The sequence below is a fragment of the Dermacentor albipictus genome, chromosome 8 (genome assembly GCF_038994185.2).
Source record: "Dermacentor albipictus isolate Rhodes 1998 colony chromosome 8, USDA_Dalb.pri_finalv2, whole genome shotgun sequence".
NCBI lineage: Eukaryota > Metazoa > Arthropoda > Arachnida > Ixodida > Ixodidae > Dermacentor > Dermacentor albipictus.
In genome coordinates, this window is record NC_091828.1 from 12,847,014 (window position 1) to 12,865,948 (window position 18,935).

An 18,935-nucleotide genomic window follows, 5' to 3' on the forward strand; every position below is an offset into this window, starting at 1 on the left:
TTGCTGTCTGCCTGTCTTTTCTGAGAGTCCAGTCGTGCGAGCTTTCTCGGCTAGCCACCACAATTGAACATCTAGAAAAAGTACTGTCTGTACATGATTTATCAGTTTGTTTAGCAATGCCATTTTTGAGTGTATAGGATTTATTTGTTTGCTACCGGCCTGCACCAAGCGCGTCGTACACGGATATCATGGCAGGGTCGTGCACCTTGCTACTTACAAGCCGGCCAACCTGGTTACAACCGTCAAGCTGGTGAACATGGATCGCTTTACGCGCCAGAAACATGCTGCCATGGACAAGGTGCTCGCCTCCGTGGTCCGCAATCCGTTCATGGTCAAGTACTACTCTTGTTTCACCTGCAAGGTGAGCACGACAAGGCACAGAACATTCACTATGATTTCAATGTAACACTTTACCTAATCGATTCTTCTCTTTGTCCTGTATTGGTTCGTTAGATTAAAGAATACGTGTCATGTATATGAAACAAAAATAATTGCGTTTCCGTCTACTGGTAAATCACATGAGGAAGATAGAGTGCACCAATGGGAAGAAGCCAGTGATGGACTCGGTACAGAGAAACATGACCTGACCAAAACTAGCAACAATGATTTACTGCTTAAAAAGGAAAGGAACGTCACATAAGGTTCCCGACACTCACACCAAAAATGCATCGTATTAAGAAAACAAGAGACGTTCAAAAGCAGCTTATGACGCATAGCCTTCGAGCCACCGACCTCCAAGAAATAACAACTTCACTGGTCGATGAGCACAGCGAGAACAAGGTAAAAGCTGGAGCCAACGTTTGGACAAGCGGAATTGTTTTTTCAAGGCGCATGGAAAAAGACAAGTCGATTTGTCCAAACGATGGCTCCCACTTTTACCTTGTTCTCGTTTTGTTCATCGTCTTGAGCAGAAACAGTGAGCGAAGTGACCTTTGTGCTGCTTCTCGCTTCAACGCGAAATAAGACGAGACAACACCGCGTAGACGAGCGTATGCGCTCTCAGTCCACCTAGATTCTATGCTTAACGCTGATCGGTCTTTGATAAGGCGCGTGCGGCCATGCTCAGAAGCAGCAGCCAGAGTAAAACGAAATGCATACTAACCTACCACTTTCATCCCCTCCTCCTAGCGCGCGCACATCGCTACGTTTCCCCCTTCCGCACGTGAGAAGACAGCATGTACCATCCCCACTTTCCTCCCTGGCGATCGCGAGAAGACACCACAGCATCAAGCCACCATCCTTCTCGGCTCCGTTTCAACAGAACTCGCTCGCACCCAAAATACACGGTGTGGGGCCGGGTTGTAATGGCACTTAGACTTTTACAAAATATCATGGTGACGCCGACGCCGACAGTGACGACTACGACGGAAATTGACCCGTGGTGTCCACATAATTACTATCGCAACAGAAGCAAGAAAACAATCCTGTGCTCGCATTCAGGCTTTTTCAGATAATTCTTTCGTCGTTATGATCACAGAGAAGTATGCCACGAAGAACAGATGGCGCCTGTGCGGAGAGCGGCAAAGGTGACGAAGAACCGCAGCCAAATATCACAAACAATCGAGCTCACAGTGATTTGGGGCCCTATAGGGAGTGCAGCGAGGTCCTCTGACTAAAGGGTGTTTCGTGGCCGTCGCTAGTGTGCCTCAACGTCCTCCTTGTAAGTATGCGCACTGTCACGTTAACTAGTGCCAGATATTTGTATCTGTCCCTATATATGCAGCCCCTTGTCTGATAATAAACACACTTTCTTCCAGGGCTCCCAACCGTTCACATGGTGTCAGAAGTGGGCCGGCGACGCGTTTCGCAAGCCGCATTCACCACTGTTCTTCCCCGCCCCCTCGTTCAGCTGCACCCCTAGTAGACTCCAGAGAAAGAAGTATGGTGTCGACGGTTCTACCACCGCCAAAGCCACTGGAAAGTACGGGTGACGCTTACCAGAACTGGATCATCTGGAAAAGTGAGTTTACTCTATTTTCTACGGCGACCGGACTAAGGAAGCAGCCTAAAGAAGTTCAGGCAGCAACATTTCTTGTGACAGTTGGTGAAGAAGCAAGGCGGGTGTTCTATACCTTCAAATTCGCAAATGAGGACGAAAAGCAAGACCTCGATAAGCTCATTGAAAAATTCGAGGTCCACTACAAACAAGCGAGGAATTTAACGTTCAACGACTTTCGTTTCTGCTCCCGAGGTCAACGTGACGGCGAATCTTTTAACGAGTGGCTGATCGATATCCGAACTCTTGCTCGCTTGTGTGAATTCGGAGAACTGGAGGACAGAGTACTGCGCAGTCGAATAATTCTAGGAGTTAGAGACAAGGACCTGCAGCAGAAACTTCTGTCTGAAAATCCGTCGTATGCCAAAGCGGTGGAAATATGCCGAGCAAAGGAGCAAGCGAAGGGGCACTTTAACGAGATCAGGGAGGCACAAGTAAGCGCAACTGATGAGGCCACATTATATGCTATGAAATCAAAAGCAAGCCTCGGAATTTGCTCAAACTGTTCTTACGCACACGGAAAAGCAAAGTGCGCTGCGCAAGGCAAGCGCTGTAACAAGTGTGGCGGCCGATACCACTTCGCGTGGGCGTGTCGTCAACCAGAAGCGAGACCGAGGGGCCAAGCATGTAGGATAAAACAGGTCGAAATGGCAGAGGACGAGGGCTATTTTCTTCAAACCCTCGAAGTCAATGCAACTGATGGCAACGACCGCTGGTCAGTGACTGTCGACATGGCAGGTTCCGCCATACGCTGCAAAATTGATACTGGAGCCAACTGTTGCGTCATGCCCGAAATTACACTCAGAAACACAACTACGAGGCCAGCACAAAACTGCTGCTCTACGCTACGGTCGTTTTTCGGGCACAAAGAAAAGGCGACGAAGAAGATCGAGCTTCAGGTGCTATTCTATACCGTGAAACAAGCGGATCCTGTTACATTGAGTGGCAAGGTGGCTGAACGCTTAGGGCTGATTGGCCGCATAAACACCGTAGATGCCTTAGAAACTAACGAAATCGTGGAAAGGTTTCGAGATGTTTTCCTGGGGCTGGGAGAAATCAAAGACGTAGCCTACCACATGGAGCTGAAACATGAAGCTCGAGGCGTCATCAAGCCAGTGCGGCGATTAGCCATCGCCCTTCAGGAGCGCGTCGTGAGCTGGGCTGGACTGGATGGAGCGCGACGGTGTCCTTGCTAAGGTAACAGAACCGACTTCCTGGTCTAGTCAGATGGTTGTGGTAGTAAAGAAAAAAAGTGCGCATGTGCTTGGACCCATCCGACTTGTATAAGGCACTTCTAAGAGAGCACTACCACATGCTGACGTTAGAAGACATCCTACCGCGGCTGCATGGAGCGAAATTCTTTTCTACTCTGGATGCATCCTCAGGATTCTGGCAGATTAAGTTGTACGAGCCTAGCTCCCGCTTATGCACTATGAGCACGCCCTACGGGCGATACAGATTCCTGCGCATGCCGTTCGGCATCGCTTCCGCGCCGGAAATTTTTCAGCGGGTGATGCACTAGGTACGAGAGGTCTTGAGGGGAGTTGACGTCGTTATGGACGTTATATTGGTTTGGGGACAGTCACCAGAGCAACACGGCAGAAATTTAGTAGCTTTGCTGTCCCGGTGTAGACAACACAACCTGAAGCTCAATAAGAATAAGTGCAATTTCCTCCAGCCCAGAGTCCGCTACATGGGCCACATTCTTACTCCAGAGGGGCTGTGCCTGGACCCAAGCAGACTCGAAGACATCGTGCAAGTCCCGCCACCGCAAAACCGTAAGCAACTGCATGTTTTCCTCGGCATGGTCAACTTCGTGGCTCGGTTTGTCCCTAACATATCCACGTTGTCAGCGCCGCTTCGCGAGTTGTTAAAAAAGGACGTCGCGTGGGTCTGGACAGCCCAGCAAGAAAACAGCTTTCGTCAACTTCGAGCGATCCTCATAAAGGCGCCAGTCCTTGCCTATTTTAACCAAGAAAAACCATTGACCTTGTCAGTAGACGCCAGTCATCGTGGCGTAGAAGCCGTTCTTCTACAGGATGGGCAGCCAGTTGCCTACTCATCCCGTTCGCTAACGGAAGCACAGCAGCACTACGCGCAGATCGAGAAGGAAACATTAGCAATTGTTCATGGTTGCACAAAATTTCAAGATTATATCTTCGGGCAGTCAGAGGTTACCGTCGAGTCGGATCACAGGCCTCTGGAATCTGTATTCAAAAAGCCACTTTGTGAATGCCCGCTACGATATCAGCGCATCAGGCTTGTTTTGCAAAGATTCCCAATCAAGGTCACGTTCAAACCAGGCAAGGAGTTATTTCTAGCTGATGCGCTTTCTCGCTTCCCGAGTGCTACGGAACTAACCGACGAGACAGAACAATTTCAAGTCAGCGTTATTCCTTCGCTTCCTCTGTGAGACCAGCAGCTCGGGAGTATTCGGCACGAAACTACCAAAGACGCCAGTGTGGCGGAACTGCGCCGTTACTCGAGCACAGAATGGCCGGAAACGAAGAATCATGTGCCGCATGCCCTGCGTCCATACTGGTGTTACCGCAACGAAATGAATGTTGAGGAAAGCCTGCTCCTAAGAAGCAACAAAATAGTCATTCCTCCAGCCATGCGACCGCAAATTCTGCGTTTTCTACACACCGCGCATGGAGGCGACGAAAAAATGAAGATGAGAGCCAGAGAAGCAATGTTCTGGCCCGGCATGAACGCGGCCATCTCGGCTCTAGCTAAGTCATGCGCAGCGTGCGAAAAGTACAAGCGCAGGAACACTAGACTGCCTATGCTTAGCCACGAGATACCAGGCCTGCCATGGCAAGTAGTAGGGCTTGATATTTTCCACCAGGATCACCTGTCCTACCTAATCCTCGTGCATTTCTACTCGTTCTTTTTCGATATTCAAAAGCTACGTCATAGAACAGCGACAGCGGTAAACAATGCATGCATGCTCGTCTTTGCGTCTCATGGAATCCCGGCAAAGCTGTGCAGGGATAATGACCCACCTTTCAACAGCGCGTGCTTCCGCTCTTTTGCTGCGCAGCTCGGAATAGCCCGCGTAACTTCAAGCCCGTACTATCCTCGTGGTAACGGCATGGCGGAGCGTGCAGTGCAGGAGGCGAAAAAACTGCTAACAAAGTGTCCTTTCACAACTATCGAATTTTACAGCGCCCTGCTGGAGTGGCGACACCTGCCAAGGGACGAGCAACTGAAGTCGCTCATTCAAAGGTTGATGGGTCGCCAAACAAGGACGCAGTTGCCGGTTCTTCCCCAGCACCTCGAACCGCGGACTGTGCCACCACAGGCCGTTCGCAATCGCCTCCAGGAAATAAGAGAAAAGCAGCGGATCTTCTACAACCGGACGGCCAAGCGTCTACTCCAACTTCGCAGTGGGTCTCCAGTATCAATGTACGACACGATACGTAGAACCTGGTCACCAGCTATAGTTGTAGGCCCTGCAGGCACACCTCGGTCGTACAACCTACTTACAGACAGCGGACAAGAGCTGCGGCGCACCAGGGAGCATCTCAGTTCCGAAGAAATGCAACCTACGTCGGACCCTGAAGCTACAGTTTCTGCGGAGTCAGTATCCCAGCCTGACCAGGTGGCCGAGCTACAACCTGAAGACACCCTTCGTAGAAGTAACCGTCTGCGTAGACCACCACAACGTTACCCCCTGCCAGAGAGACCACAGCATTAGCTCCCTGACATGCGAATTTGCAAATTCTTTGTTATCTTTTTTTTCTCTTCGAAAAGAAGGAAGATGTAAGTATGCGCACTGACATGTTAACACGTGCCCTTACGGTACGAAGTGCGCATGCTAATATTTGTATCTGTCCTTATATATGCAGCCCCTTGTCTGATAATAAACACACTTTGTTCCCTGCCTCCCGACCGATCACACTCCTCACCCGCGACTACATACCGAGCGGGGCGCGCCAAGGACAGAAAGGCAGACGCCTGGACTTTAAGGAGGCACCGTTTAGGTTAGTGGGACGGTACAGCGGACGCGTAAAGCGCCGTCAAGACGGCGCCTTTGCAAACAAATTTTATTGCGATAGTAATTATATAGAAACTCCAGGCGTATTTCCGCCATCGGCGTCGGTGGGGTCTTCCGTAGAAAGTCCAAGCGCGAAACACCGTGGCCGCGCGCCGCATGATGTTGGTGCGAGGGGAAACGTGCAAGGGTGAGCCGAGGAGGGTGGCTTGGTCTCGTGCGCGCAAGGAAAGAAGGCGGCGAGAAAGCACATCGTCCTCCAACGCGCGTAAATCACGGGAGCTGTGTGGGAGGGGGCACTCTGATCCTGTGGTTGGCTAGTGGAGGCAGCCTGTGGCATGGCCGCGCAGGCCTTATCTTGAATACCATCTGCGATGAATAGTCAGCCGCGTGGGCCCGATCTTAAAAGCGATCTGCGATGAGTTCAAAGTATAGGTGCGCGGAGAGCTCATAGCTTCATCTTCATGTTTGCGGTGTTTTCGCCGCTAAGTTCACGATGAAGCGAGAAGTAATACGAAGGTAAATTCGTTCGCTCGCGACTGCAGCCCTTCTTCCTCACACCAGCGCCTTGACAGCGAGTGTCCGCGCTCATAGAGTGAAATACACTTATCATTGCACGCGTAACACCATGATTGGCCATTCAGTTACTAAATGAATGTTTCAGAGTTTATAGTCTCCTACTTTACTATTGCAATCGATTCTTCGCCTTCCAGGCGAAACTGCGACTTCTTTATTGCGATAGCAGTTATACGGGCACTGCAGGCACATTTTTCTTCTAGCTGTCGCCATGATGTTCCGCTGAAGTCCAAGATCAATAACAGCATCACCACGCATCGTAGGCTGCGTGTGCGAATGAAAACACGCAAGGGAAGCCAACTATCGCGGCTCAGTCAGGCGCGCGCAAAGGAAAAAGCGCAGAGCTGAACTGAAATTGCTAGGAGGGATCGTCACGTGACAGTTTTTAAGCCTAGTCATGAAAAATTTAGAGGAATGGAATAATGGGAAATAGACCCTCACGTGATAGGCAAGCGGTACCTTCAACTGGCTCGCATTGGTTGCGTCTGCTGCAGGGGCTTTGGAATATGCGCCCGTAGCCGGCGTGGCAAACGCACGCCGAGGTTGAGTGAAGGAATTCAAGTGTGTGAGGCAGTCCAGTCTGTGGTGTGTCAGTCAGATAAAGCACCGAACCACCACGAGGCTTCCTGCTTTAGCAAGCAGCAGACAGCTGTCAATGCAGCAGCGAACGAAGGCGTCGGCATCTTGCTAAACAACTCGCGACGACGACTTAAAGGACGACCTGTCGCGTTTCGGAGTGCTTTCAGGAAAAACGAGGAAACCTTTCGCCGTGCTAACGCGTGAAGGCCACCAAGCCGTCCTTCCGGCGGCGATTCATGGCGTTTGGGGCATCTTTTGGGGAAAAATATTATGGTTTTCACCCCTGCGGACATATGCAGGCGCACAAGCGAACGTCCAGGGTCCGCAGCGGCTGATTTTTCGTGTGAAAAACATTGTCCAATCTTGTGCCCAAAGATGGACTGAAGAGCCGCGGACCCCGACCATATTTTAGGCCCACTGTTATGGCAGACGGTCCCAGTCGACGCTGTCGTTCTGCTCAATGCATTTTGCCTCCCTAAAGGCAGGCAGGAACTCAATAGGCATGTCCCAACAGTGTATAGACGTCGCACCATACAATCATACAAAATAGTACACGTACATCTCAAGAAAAGGCGATGACTTTGGCCTTTAGAGTGCAGGCTAATGCTATTTATTTATTTCACAGCGAAAGACGCACAACAAAACCTTGTGCTAAACGAACATGCGACAAATAATTATCCCGCGAAAGATCTTGCCTCATCCTATATAGGTGCTACACAGCGGAACAAAAATTAGCAAGAAAATACGCACTGGAGTTTCAGCTACACAACAGCTCATTTGACGAAACAATGGATCACGCTCGGGCCGGCATACACCGGATGGTTTTCGAGGTAAGAGCGCCGAATAACTGCGGCGGTAAGCGCAAGTGGTGCTTTGAAAATTATGTCGCCATTGGTCTCGCTCATCAGACCACATTTAGTCAAAATGTGGTCTAATAATCAGGGCACAGCTTCATAAGACTGCGCTTATCTAAAAGTTTTCCACAAAGATGGGTGTGAACATTTTGAATGCGTGAGCAAGTGCTTGTGAAAAGGGCTACAGGTATGTAGGTAAGCTTTGCTGAAAGTGACTCGATAAGTATGAGCGGGTGCACACATAAAATATTCGTTAGCAAGAGGAAGTGTCTCCCAGTCTGTTCATGAAAAACTAAGCAATGGTGTGAGAAAAATCTCACCAAGCTCGTCTGGCAGAACACTTTTGGGCTGTCAAAGAACGCAACAGCAGTGCTGTGGTATCCGTAACTTCTGCTTTTGGTTTTGGAACGGTTTTTACATCAGGGCGCCACTCAGCGCCAAACGCTGTGAGTGCTTCCTGTAAGTTGCCTCCTCAGAGATGAAGACGCTTATTATTTGTCTGGTCCCCTACTGGAGCAGTCCGGCTCTTTTCTTGCGGCGCTGCGCGCCCCGGCCGTTTAGGCCTCATGCCGTAACCCTTTCGTCCGGCCGCCCCGTCGGAGCTACAACAAACTGGCGACGAGGATGAACCTGTTCTGCTACTACGAGTGCCGGATCCTGCCCGGACGCCGCTAGCACTGTATCTTTGCCACGTCCGGCTGCACAGCGCGTTCCGTCGCCATTCCCCTACAACAAACTGGCGACGAGGTAAACCACTCACTTTACTTTTACGGCCCCTGGCCTTTCTACTGCTGCTGCTCCTGCTCCTGCTTCCGGCATGCAAGACGCCGCAACTACGTTTCCTCCGTCAACTGCAACTCCGCCTTTGTTTTCGGTGCCCGGCATGGCGTTCGTACCCCACATGCCGCCTTTCCTGGCGCTACCCGGCACTCCTGCGGTACCGCGGCTCACGTGGAAACGGTACTTTCGCACGTTTCTCGAGGCAACCGGAGGCGAGGCACTACAAGACGAGATGAAGAAAGCCATAATACTGAGTAACTTAGGCTTGGAGGGGCAGCGTCTCTACTACGACCTCGCGTCGCAAACGGACCAGACGGCTACTACGTTCGAAGACGTTCTTCATATCTTCGACCACCACTACGAAGAGAGCACCAACCCCCTGGTGCACCGTATTATCTTCCGGGAAAGGAAGCAACTACCCGGAGAAACCTTCAAGGACTTCGTCACCGCGCTACAAAGGCTAGCGCCTGCTTGTGCGTTCGGCGCTTGGCACGACGAGTCCCTTCGCGACCAAATTCTCCAAGGCGTCGCGTCAACAAGAATTAGAGAAAGGTTACTTTACGAGGGAGCGTCCCTCACGCTGAAGAAGGCCCAGGAAATCGGACGAGCCGTACAGCAAGCTCACAAAGAACTTCAAGTCTCCGACAGCTCGTCCGTTCAGCGCGTCTCGGTGCAACGCCAAGATAGCGTCGACAGCCATCACCTTCCTCGCCCGGGCGCGCATGATGGCGGTTCCCGCCGCCCTTCTGCCTCGACCCGGCGGCTTCAAGATGGCGCTCGGCGGCATGGCGGAAAGTCGCGACCTGGGGAGGCCGGCCAACATGGCGCACGGCCCGAACTTCACGAAGCCAGTCGAGACATCGCGGGCTATTGCTACCGATGTGGTTCACCTCAACACATCGCATCTGATCCAGGCTGTCCAGCCAAGCACGTTTCCTGCTGTGCGTGCGGAAAAGTAGGACATTTCGCTTCAGCTTGCCGTTCGAGCAACCGAAAGCATCGACAGTCCCCTGCTCGCACGCAGCTTGTTTTCGCTGCGTGCCAACAAGTGTCAGAAGTTCCAGCTGATCCAAGCGTTCAGTTTCCGTCTCTTCCGCATAACCCTCCCTCGGAGTTCACCCAGCCGTACTCAGGACAATCGGGACTTGCAAATGACTTCATCCACGACGTTCATCTTCGGGAGGCACCAAAACATCTGCCGACGTAGAAGGCGTCATCGAAGGTGACCAACGTCTACTGCTAGACCGTGAAATTTGCGTCGCAAGAGGGATCGCTCGACTGCATGGAGGGAAAACTGAAGTGTTGCTGACAAACTTCAGCCAGGAGTTGAAGCACATAAACAAGGGCACGACGATCGCGTACATCGAGGAAATTCTGGAAACCAGTAATGCGTTTGTCCTCTCGGATTCCGCCGCATCTACCCCGACGACCATGGTTCCCGAACCAGACTACGACATTAATCCAAGTCTTCCCATGATTAAGCAACAGCAGCTCAAAAGTCTGCTCCAACGATACAAAGGCTGCTTTTTGACGTCTTCGAGGATTCGACAAACACCAGTTGCAAAGCATCGCATAATAACCGAGGAAAGCGCTCGTCCACTCCGCCAGAGCCCTTACCGAGTTTCGCCCCGAGAACGTGAAGCTATAAGACAACAAGTCGAGGAAATGCTGCGCGACGACATCATCCAGCCGTCGAAAAGCCCGTGGGCATCCCCTGTTGTCTTGGTGAAGAAAAAGGACGGCACCTTACGTTTCTGCTTCGATTACCGTCGACTGAACAAAATCACAAAGAAGGATGTATACCCCCTACCACGTATAGATGACGCATTAGATCGGCTCTGCAACGCAAAATAATTCTCGTCGATGGATCTCAAGTCTGGCTACTGGCAAATAGATGTCAACGAGAAAGATCGCGAAAAGACCGCTTTCATCACGCCAGACGGCCTCTACGATTTCACGGTCATGCCATTCGGACTCTGCTCGGCGCCTGCAACATTCCAGCGCTTCATGGACACGGTTTTAGCAGGATTGAAGTGGCAGACCTGTCTTGTTTACTTGGATGACATCGTCGTCTTCGCCGAAAATTTCGACGATCACCTTAGGTGGTTTGCGACAGTACTAGAGGACATCAAATCATCAGGGCTCACTCTGAAGCCAGAAAAGTGCCGCTTCGCTTACGATGAGCTTCTGTTCCTAGGCCATGTCGTCAGCAAGTCTGGAGTTCGCCCCGACCCGCAGAAGACGGCTGCCATTGCAAAGTTCCCGCAGCCCATCGACAAGAAGGCAGTACGTAGATTTCTTGGCATGTGTGCCTACTACAGGCGATTTTTCAAGGAATTTTCACGTATCGCTGAGCCGCTGACACAGCTAACTAAATGTGACGTCGAGTTCAAGTGAGAAACCTCGCAGGCCGACGCATTTCAAGAACTCAAACGACGCATGCAGTCGCCGCCCGTAGTTGCGCACTTCGACGAGCACGCCAATACTGAAATCCACACTGACGCCAGCAGCCTAGGCCTCGGTGCCGTGCTAGTCCAGAGAAAAGATGGCATGAACACGTGATAGCTTACGCTAGCCGGTCGTTGTCAAAAGCGGAAGGCAATTATTCTACAACCGAAAAGGAATGCCTCGCCATCGTTTTGGCTACAGCGAAATTTCGCCCGTACCTATATGGCAGGCCATTCAAAGTCGTCAGCGACCATCACGCTTTGTGTTGGCTAGCGAATTTAAAGGATCCTTCAGGACGGCTGGCGCGGTGGAGCCTAAGACTGCAAAAATATGATATCACTGCAACCTATAAGTCCGGATGAAAACATTCTGATGCCGATTGCCTATCACGCACCCCCATTGACTCGCCGCCGCAAGATGACGAAGATGACGACGCCTTCCTCGGCATTTTAAGCGCAGAAGACTTCGCTGAACAGCAGCGAGCAGACCCGGAATTGAAAAACCTCATCGAGTATTTGGAAGGGCACACCGACGTTGTCCCTAGGGCATTTAAGCCAGGATTATCTTCGTTCTCGCTTCAAAACAACCTACTCGTAAAGAAGAACTTCTAACCAGTGCGCCAACTACCTTCTTGTTGTCCCGTCAGGACAGCGTCCAGAAGTATTGCACGCCCTACACGACGATCCAACCGCTGGGCACCTTGGATTCTGCCGGACGCTGTCGAGGATACAGGAAAGGTATTATTGGCCGCGCCTGACCGCCGACGTCGCCCGTTATGTCAGAACATACCGAGACTGTCAGCGACGCAAGACACCACCGACAAGACCAGCCGGATTACTACAGCCAATCGAGCCTCCTTGCCGACCATTCCAGCAGATCGGAATGGACTTGTTGGGACCCTTTCGACGTCAACAACCGGAAATAAGTGGATCATCGTGGCGACGGACTACCTCACCCGCTTCGCTGAAACTAAAGCACTGCCGAAAGGTAGCGCCACTGAAGTAGCGAAATTCTTTGTCGAAAACATCCTGCTGCGACATGGCGCCCCAGAAGTCCTCATCACCGACAGAGGAACGGCCTTTACAGCGGAGCTCACTCAAGCCATTCTGAACTACAGTCAGACAAGGCACAGGAGGACAACGGCCTACCACCCGCAGACGAATGGTCTTACGGAGCGGCTGAATAAGACCCTCGCCGACATGCTAGCGACGTACGTCGACGTCGAACACAATACCTGGGATGCCATCCTGCCGTACGTAACATTCGCTTACAACACGGCGGTGCAAGAAACAACACAGATCACGCCCTTCAAGTTGGTTTACGGCAGGAACCCGACGACGATGCTCGACGCCATGCTGCCGCACGTAACTGACGAAGAGAATCTTGACGTCGCTACCTATCCCCAGTGCGCCGAAGAAGCCCGACAGCTCGCCCGCCTGCGAATCAAGAACCAGCAGAGGACCGACTGCCGACACTACAACCTCCGACGACGCTTCGTCGAGTACCAGCCCGGCGACCGTGTTTGGGTATGGACCCCGATACGCCGACGAGGACTGAGTGAGAAACTATTGCGACGCTATTTCGGACCCTACAAGGTCATCTGACGTATTGGCGCACTGGACTATGAGGTCGTGCCAGACGGCATTTCGCATTCGCAGCCACGTCGCGCACGACCTGAAGTGGTCCACGTGGTGCGTCTTAAACCATTTTACGGACGCTAACGAACATTTCTTATTTTGTTTTTTCTTCTCTTTGCTATGAGTGCTTATTTATTACTTTCGTTTGTTTGCAGCATCGGGTCGATGCTTTTTAAGAGGGGGGTATTGACACGTGTACTTGTCTTTATCGGGCGACAAGTTTTGCCGCCTAACAAATGTTATCGCACAGCGCGGTACGCGCCTGCATGTGTCCGACGTTTCTGGAAAGTTATCGATGCTTCTACCCGGCTGTCTGTTGTCTCCCCGAACCTTGTGCTATCTGATTTCATCGCGTAACGCGAATGGTGTAGAACATTGTGGAAGGCACGCGGGTCCGAACGATTAGTCTGGAACATTCGAAGACTGCTCTATAAAGGCCGACGCGCTTGACCCGCTGATCAGATTTTCGACCATCGCCGAGCGTGTTCGCCGCTATCGTTGTGCTATAAGTGTACCCTGTTTTGTGGGCATAGGTTCGCCCAATAAAAGCTAGTTTTGCTTTTCACAGTAGCGCTACTGTGTTCTTTGACATCACGACCACGTGACAATATTGTGCCAGCAACAGCGTTTCTACTACTTTCGACATAATATAAAGCAAATATACATTAAATGTAGTACCTTGCAAGCAATATGACAAATAAATTGCTCTTTGGCTGTTAAAGTGACTACAAAGCAAACTCCAATGCTGGACAGGTTGTAGACCGTAGAGCCGCAGCAATGAAGCAATGAAGGGAAAGCTACGGGCGCGAGGCTGCTGCACATATGTTACGGCACAAAGTAGTCTGCTGGCGTTCCATGGTTTTTGTGGTTGCTCGCTGAATCGCTGAATCGCTGACGCTGAATCGACGCAGCTTTTCGTGCGACGGTTTCGCGTTTGCCGAGACGCGGACGGGAACAGCCACAACAAACGTATACTATATGTAAACTATAGTCGCAACATATGTAAACTTTTACACTCAGTGGTGTGTTTTATGTCATTTAACTGTTGGTAATGATGTGTTTATGTTTTCTCTTCCTCAAATTCAACTAACGCGGCTAAAGTCATGGGACACTTTTCAGGAATGCTCTCACTTGTGCGTATTTTGCCTCCGTAGCTTTCCCTTCATCTCCACAGGAACTTGTCCGCGAGTATAGCATATAGAACTCTACACCCTAATTCTGGGGCCCTGAGTTAATAAATATAAAATGTAGAAAGAACAGAAATGGCTTGAGGTGACAACGAAGGTATTATCTGCTGCGCTGCAAGTCAGTGAGCTATCGTTTCTCTGATTGAGAGAATAAGAAAAGCTTCCCTTATTATCTCTTTCATAGAGACAATAGGGCTCTGACTTTCAGCGGATCAGTTAATCCTACCCCCTGCCATGTCGTCCAGGCCCCTACAGCAGAAAAACACACGGTAGGTTTATGCATGGCGCTGCCGCACGTTCCCTCACCAATGTTCAATAGGATCCCTTTATTTTCAATTCTACGCCGTCGCCGCTAACACACCCTCGGTTGTTGCCTCGCCCATCCGCTTTAACCCCACTCCCCTTTAGGAGAACGCTATCTATATATACTGTGCCAAGGAAAGCATTTGTCGCCTTGAAGAAGACGAGTCCACTTGTCGAAGTGCTACCACCCGCTTTTACCTTGTTGTCGTTTTGCTCATCATCTTTAATTTCCGTCTTCCACCTTCCCAGTGCTTTTCATGATTAGACACTCTGATCAGTAAGCCTTCGGTTGCACTAAAGAAAATAGTTACCACGAAAATAGATTTTCAGCCCTTTTAAGAGACCTTAAACGCTTTGTGATTTTGTAATTGGAGCTCACGTATTTTTATCAAGACTGGAAGCAGGTAAATTGGCTTTTTGTTTTTCTTGACAACTTCTAACATCGCATTGCGCTTTTCAATTGCAAGATAGTAGTAATAATTCCAAGCTTGCATTTAAACTTTTCCCAGAACATTTGAGTGGCAAGTGCAAAATAAAAAAAATTGGCACATGCCGACATTGTTTCCCTAAGGGACTATAAGTTATAAGCAAACAAAACAGCTATGCACAAAGAAAGGGTTATTGTTGCTTCGCTTTTACACTTCACTCTCTCAACCATGCTTTTCTGCACAGTAAAATGCGCATTTATTACATGTGTAAAGAAAGTCGGCACGTCATGATGGTCAAATGTGTTCCATGCACAGACTGAACTGACCGAAGTTGTTTGCTTTCACAGAACAGACGAAGAAGTATGTTTGCCAGTGTAGTCGAATACGTAAGTGCCAAAAAAAAAAGTGTTGGGTAATCATACTTTCTATTTTCTCCTCTTCTTCCCTTTCCCCTCATTGAGGTTTATTTTATTTTCTAGGCCTTTTGATAAGGAACAATTCCCTATCATTCTGCACGGCACAAGAAAGCAGTGACGTTTGAGCACATATATGAAATAATATTGTATAATGTATAGCGAACACGGACAGTACAAATTACAACTTTTTCTCTTTTTGGTATCTTGCAACACAAATGTAACATTGCAGTAAAGCTTGCACTTAAGTATTCACCATTCATCTTAGGCCTGATATTTAAACATTGACAAGAATTGGAATTACATACTGTGGCAAGGTCTGCAGGTGATTCAATTTTTACCTGCTAGAACTAAGAGAATATTAACATAACTAGCATTGCACATATGTGTAAGACAGACTTGTGTAATGCCATACGAAATTAAATAAATGTCCCCGATGTTATACGAGGTGTCATCCTCAACTAAGGTATTCCTTTTTTGGTTCTTTTTTCTTTCAGTTCAGTGGGAGCGCCAAGATTGTAAACTCATTTCTGTAAATCACAACAGTTCCTCTCAGAGCACCGCGTCAACATTCGCACTCTAAGAGCCCATGCATGGACATTTGTGCCATTTTACCAGTAAAAAAAATAAATAATTATTTTGAATGGAAATTGGCCCAGTTGTATAGTTTTTTAGCATAGCTGTATTTATTGATCGATAAACTCATCTCGCACTGGACTCGTTTGGACCAATATGACAAAAAAAAAACTAGATGGGTCTTAATTTTGGCATGCTGCAGGTACACTTCAAACTCCATTCGAGAAGCTTAGTCATGCATGAACACGCAATGGCAATTCTTTTCGATGACATATCCAACATCCTCCGGTTCACTATGTCAGATGCTATATATGTAAGCATATTTCTTTGAGCAAGTGATGCCAGTAATGGGGGGCAAGAAGTAGGTAAAGTTTCAGGGCAGATTTTTAAGTTCCCAAAAGGCTAAATGCTTGTCTCCAAATGTGAGGGCTCACATTAAAATTATGCTTTTATGATTGTCAAATTTTGCTGTTTCACGGTATTTCTCATCCAGTGACTTTAAATGCGGTCCAATTGACACCTTAAAATATAATTATGACCAATTGTACGACTTTACACCTGCAGTGATCTCCCATTGCAAGCGATTAGTTCCTATTGAAAAGTCCAACTGGACTCAATGTTTCCTTTTCTTAATCATTTCGGCAGCCCAATATCACTATACGCTTAGACCATACTGTTTGTGTAACAGCTTACGTGCATTGTGGAGTACCTTGGCTGTATAGTATCCACCGGAGACACTGTCGTCGCTGGTCCACCATACTTCGTAAGAGTTGGTGCCGTCAAAATCGGCAACGCTTCTTGGAATAATGTCTCTTGTGGCACCGGGTTGATAAATCTCAGTTGTCGAGTCGACCTCGTACTGCACGCACACCAACGCTTTGTCTGGGAAAGCACACTACAGAAATCGCGACGAATGTACTTTATTGAGGTTCCTGCAGAAAAGGGCAATCCAAACAAAGCACAAATGCAGACGATGCACACCGCGCAAAGTTACCAGAGCCAAACACGCAGCATCGAGCCCGTCGAGATATGCGTATGACTTCAGGCAAGCGATCATATCTGAACCATTAGAATAGAGCTCCTAGTGGCCGTTGATCTGTATAAACGAAACTTAAAACACCAAAAAGCCAAGTATTTTAAAAGCAGTAGTCATACGACACTGCCAGGCATATACCACTTTATTTTTTACATGTATACGCTGCATTTATTTCTATGCAATGGAGAGGCCGCCAAGGCAGAGCGTTGCAGTACGGCAAAATGCTGGGCTTGCTGAAATAAATGGAACACATTACAGAGCAGTGCTGATTATAGGGTTTGTTCTTTGAGCGACCTTGGTTATATCTACCATGACCCCCGCTCCCCCTCCACTCAATAAGACAAGAGAAAAGCTTTTCACCCCTGAAATAAATTCGAGCGAGTTGGTATATATTGAAGCGATTGAAAGGCAGGTGTGCAAACACAGGCATGAGTAACGAAAATGGCAACACAGACGCGGGTGTTTATTTGTCTCATTTTTTTCATCCTTCAGGTCATTTTAAATCTTCTTTTCGTCTCTGTATGTCTGTCCTACGTTGTCAAAAAACTTTTTCTTTCTTCCATGACTAGCCCGCCAGCACATCCTTCTGAAACGAGGGATGCAACTGGCATTAAACGGCGCCACTTCTTTTACTCGTGGCTTATATCTGGGCCGTAAATGCATCAGCATACCCAAAATATCATTCAGAAGGTGTTCAGCACCTTAGCTTAAAAGCTTGCAGATTGCGCGGTCATGTAGCAACATGACGTTTGTTGCAAGAATTATGCTTCTGTACGGTTGAAGTGTACAAATACGTAGTTCAAGAAACGAATAAAAGCAAGCGTGTGACTATTGCTTGTGAGAGAAAGTACAGATGTGAACAAAATTGTCATGTGATGTTTTTTTTTTAATAATGCATATGACTTCCCATCGTCAATACTTAATAGTAACATGCGCGCGCATGGAATAGAAAGTTACGATAGAGTGAGTTACAATAACCTAAAGACAGCAGCCATATCAAGATGTGCATGAAGAAAATTTGCCAATGCGCAGCGTGCACAGATAGCGCAGAATGTATTAGTGGTATTTTGTAGCCATATTTATGCGTCATCGAGAGTATATCCCATTTTTTGTAGAATACTAGTAAAATGTTTTGAGTGCAACGAAGATACAAATAATGTTTGTAAAAAACACATTTACGTCAAGAATAAAGCCAACGTTTCTTTGAAAGCTTTCGTTCATTGCTGCATACGAGGGTGCTTGGCTGTTCTTTCATTCCTCCTTGAAGCGCTTGGGTTCAGCGAGAGCAAGGGGAAAGTAAACATGTCCGCAACAGAGAATAATGAGAGGCGATTCGAAGATTGGTGGAAGAAAATTAGGCAAACGACAAGCAAAGGCGGTGGAAAAAAACGAAGTTCCCAACAGTGATTCAGATAGTTTGTTACAAGAGCTTGGTTGCGCAACCCATTACCCCGTTCCGCATGGGATGCTCATAGCTTTCATCTACCTATCCTTCGTCCACGTAGGAAACTTGTAGGAAACCTAGGAAACAGTGACATCTATGTGCGCGTGAAACGATAACCGACCCCTCCCACTCCGTGACTGACGCACGTTCAGCAGCTAGACCGAAGTATAATAGTGTAATAAGTGTCGCAAATGCCGCCAAAGCGTTACCGGCACTATCTGCAGCCTAGATCGTGCAGCCAAGTCCCAAGGCAAACTAATAAAGTACGCGTCAAAAAGAACCACACATGCCGCCACTGCTACTAAGGTACGTATCTATGCTTTGAAAGCTTCTTCAACTTTATTAGAATTCATTGGAGCACAAACGCCAAATTTAGAGTGCAAAACAAGCTGCATAGCAACGCGACACCTTATGAAAACGACAAACCAACTCCGTCTTTGAAGCCAGCATGGCTATCGGAAAAATTACGTATGGCTCACGTAGCTATTTCGGTGTTGTGCCGCTGCTGCCATCTATTATTAGAAATAGTAAAGGCAAGGCGCTGAAGACCAGGACTCAAGGAGAAGAACACAAACGGTAGGACCGGCGTTTGTGTTCTCCTTGAGTCCTGGTCTTCTGCGCATTGCCTTTACTACTTCAAGCATAAACCAACTAGCCCAAGCAACAGTTTTACTTGATTTA

The 18,935-nt window shown here is 48.7% G+C and overlaps 1 protein-coding gene across 10 annotated transcripts in view; it reads left to right on the top strand.

The window, feature by feature from the left end:
• LOC139048619 (microtubule-associated serine/threonine-protein kinase 2-like) overlaps positions 1 to 18,935 on the top strand; it is a 705,675-nt gene that overhangs the window by 360,604 nt on the left and 326,136 nt on the right. For 7 of the 10 annotated variants that reach the window (XM_070523057.1, XM_070523062.1, XM_070523058.1 and 4 more), the window contains one exon: positions 196 to 361. The exons of the other annotated variants lie outside the window; for them this stretch is intronic. In XM_070523057.1, coding sequence (XP_070379158.1) covers positions 196 to 361 — 166 coding nt within the window. The remainder of the gene's footprint in view (positions 1 to 195; positions 362 to 18,935) is intronic. 10 annotated transcript variants of the gene reach the window in all.